The sequence below is a fragment of the Podarcis liolepis genome, assembly GCF_965112155.1.
Source record: "Podarcis liolepis genome assembly, chromosome: 10".
Lineage (NCBI taxonomy): Eukaryota > Metazoa > Chordata > Lepidosauria > Squamata > Lacertidae > Podarcis > Podarcis liolepis.
Genome location: NC_139562.1, coordinates 39,092,688 through 39,103,331, shown reverse-complemented (window position 1 = coordinate 39,103,331; position 10,644 = coordinate 39,092,688). Strand labels below are relative to the sequence as shown.

Here is a 10,644-nt window from a genome sequence, read left to right as displayed (position 1 = left end):
AGACCGCGGCGGGACACCCTCCCATCCCGCCTCCTCCGCCACGCTCCTCGGCCTTCCCTGCGCTCCAGATCGCTTGCCCGTTTCCTGCTGCCCGTTCATATGGGCCGAAAGCAGACCAGAGTCCCTCCGGATCGCGGCGGCGTCGCGGGCGAGGGAGGGGGAGAAGGCAGGAAGAAGGCAGGGGGTGGGGGAAGACGCCTCTCGACTTGCAGAAGTCAGGGCGAAATGTGAGTTGGCTGCGGTTGGCCAGGGACTCTTCTCCGACCCCCCTCCCTCCATCATTCGCTTGTCTACCCATCCGCTGTGGGCCGCCGAGGTTGCGGCGGGGAGTGGAGAGCGAGGGGGCCAGAGACGGGGTGGAGCCAGCGGAGGCCGCAGTTTGGAAAGGTTGCGCAAGAAGCCCCCGCTGCGCTTCAAGATATAAAAGCGCCGTCGAGGCGCCTCCGCCGCAGCACCAGCGACTGCAAGAGCAGCAGCAGCAACAGCAGCAGCGACGACGACTGGCCAGGCGCGACCGCGGCTCCGTCGAGGATTATGGAGTTCCTGAGCGACAAATTCGGCCTCAAGAGCCCCCCGGCGGCGGCGGGCAAAGGAGGCGACTTCTACCTGGCCTCCGGGGGCCCCCTCGAGCACGTAATGGAAGCGCTGGACGGCGGAGAGGCCTTCTATGGCAAAGGCGGAGGCAAATGCGTTGCCCAGGCCGCCTATAACCCGCACGCCAGGCTGGACAGGGCGTCCCCGGGCAGGGACGGCTCCGGTGAGTGAAGGGCTGGCCGGCACCGCGGCAGGCAGTCCGCCCGCACTGAGGCCCAGGATCTGGGGCGAGTGTGCGAGGTGCGGGGTGGGGAGAGGGTGTCCGAAAAGCCGTCCGGGATCCGCTGCTTGGAGCGGCTCTCCTCCGGAAAGGGGTGGCTTGGCCTTCTGTGTAAACGGGATCCGGGTCGGCGAAGCGAAGCGGGTTCTTTTGGGCGTCTGCATGCAGAATGTTTTTGGAAAACTGATTTTTTTGGGGGGGGAGGGTGGGCAGTTTTCTCCTCTCCAGCAACGCTCCCCACATACACGCACGCACGCACAGCAGGGCGGACAAGATTGTGGCCCAATCCACGGCAGATTTGGAGTGTTCTTCTCGGGACAACACCCGCCTCTTTTTGATCTCAGAAGAATCTGGGGCGCAAACGCGGTTTCCTAAAAGGTGATGGCGCCTTGGAGGCACCTCGAGCGGGGACGCTTCTCCCTTTGTGGAGAAGCTTCGCCAAAAACGGTCGCCACCTTAGTTATAGAATTTAGATTACTTCTCCGCAATCCCAACAGCCCTGGCCAGCTAGAAACATCCCGATCCGAGGACTTGGAAGCCCGCAAAAACCGGATAGCTATAACCGGTTTCCTTCGGGGAGGAGGGTGTTTTTAGACGGGCCGCTCATTAAATGATGAAAACAAGATAAAAGTTGGCAATGTGAAGGTGATGCTCCTCTTCTGTTGCATTCCGATTTGACTTTAACTGACGCCCGTGCCTCTATCGGAAGTTGCGGCAGACGCCAAGATCCAACGTCAATTCATCCCGCCAGCAGCCGGCTGATTTGCAAAGAGGATTTTACCTTCCGACGGCCTCGGGCTTTTCTTCTTCCTCTTCTTCCCCTTTTAAAGTCCTCCTTCGGGTGTCACACAGCTTGGAGGCGTTCAGCTGCCCTTGCTTTTCTAGTTTTTTGTTTGTTTTGTTTTTGCCAAGGGCTTTTTTACTCGTGAGCTCTGAAGCTGAGTCCCGCAGGACCTCAAATCCGCTTCCCCGCTCACCCCTGTCTTTAGAGATATGAGAAAGAAGGTAGCCCCAAAGTCAGCATTTCAAAAAGAAAACACTCCCCCGACTCCTTTCCTTCTCCGTCTCTTCCCTGAAAGCCAAATCTGTGGAAGGATTTACAGCCGGAGTCTGGGAGGAGAAGGAGGGACCATAACGCAAAACAGAGAGAGGAACCGCGGAAGGACGCACATTTCGGTCTTGCCCTGCTATAGATTAAAATGGGCCTTTAACTTTGCGCGTTTATGTGCTTATATATATAGAAAGAGAGAGAGGTTGCAAAGGCTTTTGGCTACTACTGTTATTACTCCTACTACTATTAATAGTACCCCGCCCATCTATCTGAGTTGCCCCAGACCCTCTGGGCGGCTTCCAAGATATTTAAAACACAATAAAACATTACACTACACTAATGCCTTTATCTATCTAGTGTGCGAATGCGTTTACCCAAGTATTATCTTGATCATCTTCTAAATCCGCCTGTCATTTATCGGTTTTAAGCATATGTAATAATAAAAGTTGGAAACATAAACGGATAAATTAATATTCCCATCATATAGACTAAATTATAAGGACAGGCAAAACGGCGGCGCGCAGTTTAATTGCACAACAGAAGGAAATAAGGAAGACATTTAACTGTCAGCAACAGAAAAAGTAACAGCCAGGTATCGCAGGGAGTCGCGAATAAGCCAAAATGATCCTTCGGGAGCGGCTAAAATGTCCCAAAGCAACGAGAGAGCTCTAATGAGTGTGTATGTTCATTATGAATGTTATTAGGTATATCAGAGCATTTTATATTTTTATGCTATTACTGAGGAAATTGGAAGCCGAAATGTTTAACTGCCCGACTTACACTCCCCCTCAGCCAAATATTAATATACATATTTTCCCCTGATCGGCTGCATTTATCCAGGATCCGGAGTGTATTTGAATGCAGCACAATTTTTCTGATATTCTCTCACACTACGTTATAGCGACAATATTCTGTCATATCCGATCCACAATCCGGTTAAACCACAGTGCTCGAATCTGACTCCAATGGTTTTAAATCCAAATATTATATCTGCTTTTTGGAGATCAGTCGCCCGCCCTCCCCATCTTTGTGCGATGCTACTTTCTTTACTTTAGACTTTTCTTGACAGAAAACAAAAGAAACGAATAAACAAACAAAAACTACTAGGGAAGGAGCAAGTAGGGAACTGCTTTCTCCCAAAATTCCGCCGGCCCATTTTACCCTTTCGCTTAATTTTCTACTCACCGGAAGTGCTGGCTAAGTTTGTTGGAACATCTGGTCGTGTCTGTAGAAACCCTCCAGTCTGCCAGAGCTCCAGAAAAACGCGAGATCACAAACCAAAATGCCAATCCAAACCGTCTTAAAAAGCACACAAATGTTCAGATCGTTCTTGGTCAGTTTCCTGCTCTTCCTCACCGTCTGAAATGATGGTAACAGTCCTACAAAATATGCAAGCCATTACATTTGGTAATACCATAGGCTTATAGAATTGCAAGGAACAGGCCAGAATCATGTAGTCCAACCCCCTTCAGTGCAGAAATATTTTGCCCACTTTGGGGGTCGAACCCGCGACCCTGATATTAAGAGTCTCATGCTCCACCAGTTGACCTATACCACTTGGTGTTAAAACCAAGGGACACGTCGAGTAAAAAGGAAAATCTCGTGTCTACTCGGAAGTAAATCTGGTGGACTTCAATGGGGCTTACTCGTCGGTAAGTGTGCCCGTTTAGTTGCTGCCGCGGGTCATGTCAGTGGCAATTATACTTCCGCCCCTTATTTATAGATGCCATTCATACTTCCGGCTCTTGATGAATTCACTTGCCTCTGGGCATCCTCTGTATACTTTCCTACACCTTCCTGATCCTCCAGGCAATCGTGACTTGCAAATAAACCCCACAGATTTCCATTAACATTGGTTGGAATGGGGCTCGTAAAATGTTCCATGGGGAGGGTGGAGAAGACTGTGCTGCGCGTGGTACATTAGGTAGCAAAATCTATAAAAACTGTCGCAAAAGGCACAACAACAAAAACCTGCTTTCAAACACCCAGTTTTTCATCTCGGAATGCAGCGCGACGTTCTCTTCCTTCTTAACCTGCTCGCTGCCGTGTGTGCTTTCAAGCCGACAAACCAATGCGATGTGAAATGTTTATTGCAACCTCGTTGAGTTTAACGAGGTTGGAGATCTTTCCCATTATATATAGCGTATGTTAAAGCAAGGCGATTAAAAAAGGAAATTAAGCCAAACGATAAAAGAAGCCCGTCTGAAACTTTTTTTATGTCTTGTAAAGTGGGATGGATTTTCTTGCCAGCAAATGTTCCCCGGGCCAAAGATTTCACAGCAGAATTTTGATTCTGTTTGCTTTAACGTTAGACTCAACATTTGCCTGCCCTTTGCCGTGACTGTGAAATCTAAAAACGATCAGCTCTGTTTATAGTTCAATATTTGGAACAGTAATGAAGAATATAAAAATGAGGGAAGTAATTCCATGCGTCAATCTGCCTAAAAATGTCTAAATAGTAACAAACGACACATTTATTATTCTGCTGCAAGAGGTCTGTAAATACGATTCTTATTCTGAAATGATTGGAATGCTGCTTTGAACATTTTGGAATAGTAAACCTAAAATAAAAAAGAGAATCAATACTTCAGTAGGAAGCACAAGCACAGCACAAACCTATGTGGCAGAATATTCTTCTAGGTAAGTTTTTAGATCACAGCCTTAAGTATCAGGTTTTTTTGACATCAAAATGCAACATTTTCCTTGGTGCTTATAATAATGGAATCTGTGTTTTTTTTTTAAAAATAAAAATAAAAATACTCCCATTTTAATATTGTTTGACAGCAAGTTCACACAACTTCCAAAGGCAATTATGTTAAGTGTGTAGGACAAAAGTGGGAGAAAAGACCCACTAGATCCTTAGGTACAGAAAAAGTGAAATAGTCCCTGGGGAATCTAACATTGCATGTTTGTGATAGGTTTGCCATGATTTGTATAGGTTTGGTTCTTATTTCAATTTGGGTCAATGCTGGAGGACAGTTCTGGAGCATTTAACAGAAAGTAATACTAGTGGTAGGGTGTAAATCGTTGCCGGTTAGCTTCCTTAAATTGGGTACCTTAACTCTATATTTTTAATAACTTATTGCTGAGAAGACTTGACCTACTGTGAACTCCTGTTCTGTTTTATAGCCCCAAACTACATTTACTCAGAAGTAGAGCCCTATTAAAGTCAATAGGAAATGTGTTTGCAGCCTTACGTGGGTGCTGCCTTCACTGATTTCAAAGGTGCTTACTTCTAAGTAAGTGGGCTGTTATGGGTCGCAGTCTGTGTCTGGTTAAAATTACAGAAAATGAACAGGAGGGTGTAAAGAAATTACAGGGAGTGGCAGAGAGCGTTAAAACAATCTTGAAAGGGCAGCTTGGGTGCCATCCTTTGTAATGTTTTACTGCCCTGAAGGACTGGAATTTCTCTACTCCCCACCTGTCAAAAGAAAGCGGGGGGGGGGGAGTTGGATATCATTCAAATCTTGTAACAGGCTGCATCAGTTATCTCAGAAATATTTAGCAAAAAAGGCTGGGAATTAGTTCAGAAGCTAAAGAAGGAAAATACTTTAATCCTTATCTTGGGCAGCAAGTGTTTTTTCAAAGATAAATGGTTCTTGTAGGACGAGTGCAAAAATATAGGAAATAATCTCTTTGACTGAGTTATGATTTTGAAGAAAACCCCCACCACTTTGTAAAAATACTCCTTAATTAAAAGCAAAACCAAGAGCATTAAAAAAAAAAGTGGGGCGTTTTTATTTCTTTTCACGCACCTCATTATTCTTGATTCGCAAGTGCGCTTCTTTTCCACACACCTTTCTTACACACTTCCCTCCCTTAACAATTTAAAGCTACTATACTGGCTTAAGAAATGAAATAGTTTGGAAATTCATCCAAAGCAAAGCGCTTTATAGAAAGTTTCATTGCCATATTCTCTCAGGTCTCTGCATATTTAATCAGATGGAATTCTCTTACTCCCAGGTAAGCATGCAAAGAGCCATTGCTGAAGTACTTGAGTGTGAAAGCTGAAATAGGAATGAACCTAAGCACACTTCTAAGAACAGATGCATAGGACTGCAATGTGCCTTTGCAAGTCTATTTTGATCTGATGTTTAATACTACTACTAATGATAATAATAATAATAATGTATATGCTGCCCTAGCCACTCTGGGTGGCTTCCAACAAATTGAAACATTAAGCACAGTAAAACATCAAACATTAGAAACTTCCCTAAACAGGGCTACCTTCAGATGTTTTCTAAACGTTAGATAGTTGTTTATTTCCTTGACTTCTGATGGGAGGGCATTCCACAGTGCAGGCATGACTACTGAGAAGGCCCTCTGCCTGGTTCCCTGTAACTTCGCTTCTCGCAGTGAGGGAACCGCCAGAAAGCCCTCAGAGCTGGATGTCAGTGTCCAGGCTGAATGATGGGGGCGGAGATGCTCCTTCAGGTTTACAGTGTCTATTACTGTATTTGGTTTGCTTGCACTGCAAAATGCATAGCTGTGATCTGAAATATAGGCGTCTCAAAGCAAATTCTCTTTGAATCTCCATGGGACTGACTTCCAGGTAAATATGGTACCCGGCACTTTGCGAGAATGTATTCCAATAGCATGACTTAGACAGCAACCCTATAGATCAGGACTAGCCAACGCAGTGGACTACAGTTGCCACCACCCCTGCCCATTCCCCAAGCTGGCTGGCGGTGATGGGAGTTGTAGTCCAACAAGATCTGGAGGGCACCACACTTGGTGGGCACTTTCCCTGGGAGTAAGTCACATTGAACTCCAGTAGGCATGCTGAGGGACAAGAAAGGCACGGCTAAAGGCAGTTGTTAATATAAGCAGTCTGTGATTCTGGCATGGACTCTTCCTCTTCAGCTGTAGCCATTTCAATAATAATTCCATCCCTACTTCCTCGCAAAATGCTTCCCAATTTAAAAACGAAAGGAACCCCAAACCAAGCTTGTTTCCCCTTTGCTGTACAGTGAACTATGGAATTACCAAAGTGGAAGGTCAGGCACTTCACACCGAGCTGGGGAGACCTCTGGACAACTGCAACAGCCTCCGCATGTCCCCGGCCAAAGGGATGCAGGAGAAAGGCGAGATGGATGAACTGGGAGATAAGTGCGACAGCAACGTTTCCAGCAGCAAGAAGAGGAGGCACCGGACCACATTTACCAGTTTGCAGCTGGAAGAGCTGGAGAAAGTGTTCCAGAAGACACACTACCCCGATGTTTATGTACGGGAGCAGCTGGCTCTGAGAACAGAACTCACCGAGGCCAGAGTTCAGGTAGGAGCTGCGGTTCCATCCAAAAACAAAGCCGCTCATTCTGGAGGCTAAAAAAGCTCATTAGGCTGAGCAAGAGCCTTGTCTGAATTATCCCTCAGACAGAGGAGGATGTTGTGTTTCGATCTGAGGCTGGGCCAGCTGACTGCGCGTCTATTTTGGTAGCTTTGCTACTCAACCAGTAAGGCATGTCAGCAGTCGTAATACTGAACAGATTTTTTCAAGGGCTTCACATCATTTCAAGTCCCACACAGCTTTAGGTACCTGACTGGATGCCTCTTCTTCCTATAGGTGCCTATCTGGGTCTTAAGATCTTCCAAAGTGGCTTTTATCCTCTGAGTATGGTCTCCTTTTGAGGCATGAAATAGACGGAGAGGAGCCTTCTCAGTGGTGGCTCCCCATTTCTGTGGAATGCTCTCCACAAAGAGGCTAACCTTGCAGCAATATTAATGTCATTGTGGTATGAGATGAAGGTTTTCATATTCTCCTAGGCCTATTTAAAACAAGTAGGTTTTTTTTATCTCATTTCGGCAATCTTACAGAATATTATATGTCAGTTCCTCTTCTGGTATTGGGGAAAGAGGGTTAGCAGTTCAGTGTATTGCCATCTGTTGAGTAATAGCCATTGTTTATTGAGTAATATTTGTAACTGTTACCTCGGCTTGTTTTTAATATTTTGTTGTGTGTCACCTAGAGGCCGAGGTATTAGGTGACATAAATTTGATAAGCCATAGTCATCAGCACTAGCAGCTGTTGTTTCAGCAACTCTCACAACAGTCCTGTAAGGTGTACCAGGGTCAACGGGCTGAGACTAAAGCACAATGGCTTGCTTAGGGACATCTACCAAATTTGTGGGTTTTGGGCTGAGCCAGACTAGCCCTATTTCACATATTCAGGGCTTTATTTTTGCATGATGCCGAAAGCGCCTTTGTGCCTTTGCTGCACTATTTGCATTCTGGATGTGGGTGATGTTAATGAGGAAAAGAGACCGGAAGAGAGGAACACATAGTTCATGCAATACATTAACATTACGGGCTCTGGTAATGCAAAAGCCAATGTAAGCACACATGACAAGGATTTGCATCTGCAGAATGGTTATACAGTGTTGCACAATAACTATCCAAAGTCTCTAAAAGGTTATAATTACAATTTCTACGTCTCTGAACCATTCTAGTCAGTGAGCTGAGACTGTTTGCCGTGTGGCATTATCAGTATTTTACTGCTAATTTACTACTTCTTCTTTGGCGATCACTTGTAGCTGAGTACGATTGTCTTCTATAAACATGGTTTTAACAATGAGTCTGTAAGTGACTGTGGAAGCCAATTCTGGATCCACACGTCCTTCCACGGTGGGGACATTGGTTTCTGGGTGGGAGTTGATTATGGCGAGGGTCTGCCAAACGTGCCTCCCACTTAGCATGTTTCTCCCTTTCATCATATCAGTATCAATGAGGTGTTTTAAAAAGGATGGAATCTTGTATCCTATGGTCTATTGCATTAACCTGACTGGCTTCTGTGCTTTGTTGTTGATCCCCCATGGTTAATGAACAATGCCATGCTAATTGTTGGCTTAAATATCCTTGTACATCTTTGAATGTGAACATTGGTGACTAATTAGGGCTGTTTAATACATTAACCCCCCCCCCCATTTTAAGCTCCACACATCTAAGCTATTTAAATTGTACACTTAAAAATGCAAATTATGTGCCATGTACATGCAACCATCCACACAGCTAGGACTGGCAGCCTGTGGCCTGTGAAGCATATACTCAGTGGTCAAACCATTATGTAATGGGTGAAAAGGCTTCACATTAGTTATAGCTATGCTCTTCAGTGTACGTTCTTGGAAGCAAATCCCATAGAAGTCAGTGGAGGCATGTTCAGAAGCTTGAAAACATAATACACACTGATGCTTAAAGGAGAAATGGGTGCGTAGTTGAGCATGGCTACATCACTGGGGTCATAAACACAAAACAGTTCAAAGTAGAAGTTTTTAAAAAAAATACATGCCGTCCAATAAACTCTTGCACCTACTGTGGGTGTATTGGTGGAGACAAGATGGGAGAACATTCTTTGAATCAAAGAATGAGAAGAAGTCAATTAAGAAACTGAAAATTCAGAGACCAAAATTTGTTCTGCAGTACATTCATTGATTCCAGTGGAACTTGCTAAACATGCATGCTTTGGCTAACTTTTGTAACTTAAAAAGAAAAGTATTGGTTTCCTACCCCCCTCACCCCCCCAAAAAAGATTAATCCATGGGAGTTTTTAGAAATAACTGCTGTCTATTTAAAGCAGTCTTCCTTGAACTGGCATCTTCTATATGTTTTGGATTCCAACCCTCAAATATCATTTCTAAAAAGTTGGAGTCCATAGCATCTAGCAGACACTGGGTTGGGGAAGGTCATTTTAAAAGTATTTGCATCTAGAAAAACATCCTAAATACCATAGCTAAGACCACAAAGAGTCTTGTGGCACATTAAAGACTAACAGATTTATTATGGTGTAAGCTTTCGTGGACTATAGGTCATGTCACTTCATCCGATGTATGGAGTGTTATCCTGAGTTGCAGGTATGTATAAATACCATGGGGTTTTGTATGTGGGGGTGTTAGCCATGAGGTCAGAGGGAAATTGAATGCAGAAAAGTACAGACAGTGATAAATACCTAATTAGCAATAGCAATTCACAAAACAATTGTTGATGACACAGAGATCCTGGCATTGGTCAGCCAACTAACATGCATAATGTGCTAAAATCCTTTGTCTCAGTTCAGTCCTCAATCCCGAGGACTGTGTGGGTGTAAAAGATGAATGGAAAAACATGAAGGACGGAAATCTGGATTATGTCTTTTTACTGTTACATATGTATGTATGTGGGTCTTTCTTTTCATTTTTTGATGGGGGAAGCACCACCCTTCCTCTAGGCTTTGGCTGTCTGGATCACTGCCTAGTACCTATTGGCCTGGGTCCAAAGAACTGCTTAGACTCAGGAAAGGGATTTGCTTGTTTCCCAGTGGAATTTTTGGCTTTTCTGTCAAACAGCTGACTCCCCCATGGCCATATCGCAAGCCACTCTTGAAACTTTTCTTAGTTTGCCATGTGCCAGGGAGAATACAGCAAGTTTGAGGCTGCAGTCCTATACTAATGTACCTGGGAATAAGCCCCTTTGAATTCATGGGCAAGGGCTGTAGTTCAGAGATGGAGCATCTACCTTTGACCTAGAAGGTCCCAGTTTCAATCCCTGCTGTCTCCAGGAAGGGCGAGGAAAAGCTCCTGCTTGAAGTCTTGTCGAGCAGCTGACAGTCAGAGCAAGCAGTGCTGAGCCAGATGGACGAATGGTCTCTGACTTGGCATAAGGCAACTCTCAATGTACCTTTCAGGCATGGCGAGCTCTCACATTGCTGTTAACAGGGGCAAGGAGTAGGGGTTGTGCTGAGCAGTCTCACCCGCAACACCGTGCTGTTCAGCCTGCCCTTCCTCTGATGTCTACACTAACAGCACCAACA

At 45.2% G+C, this 10,644-nt stretch overlaps 1 protein-coding gene across 2 annotated transcripts in view; it reads left to right on the top strand.

The window, feature by feature from the left end:
- Positions 1-10,644, top strand: part of ALX1 (ALX homeobox 1) — a 32,006-nt gene continuing 21,362 nt past the window's right edge. For both annotated transcript variants that reach the window (XM_083463111.1, XM_083463110.1), the window contains exons 1-2: positions 1-757; positions 6,836-7,140. In XM_083463111.1, the coding sequence (XP_083319237.1) occupies positions 535-757; positions 6,836-7,140 (528 nt within the window). In that variant the 5' untranslated portion in view covers positions 1-534. The remainder of the gene's footprint in view (positions 758-6,835; positions 7,141-10,644) is intronic.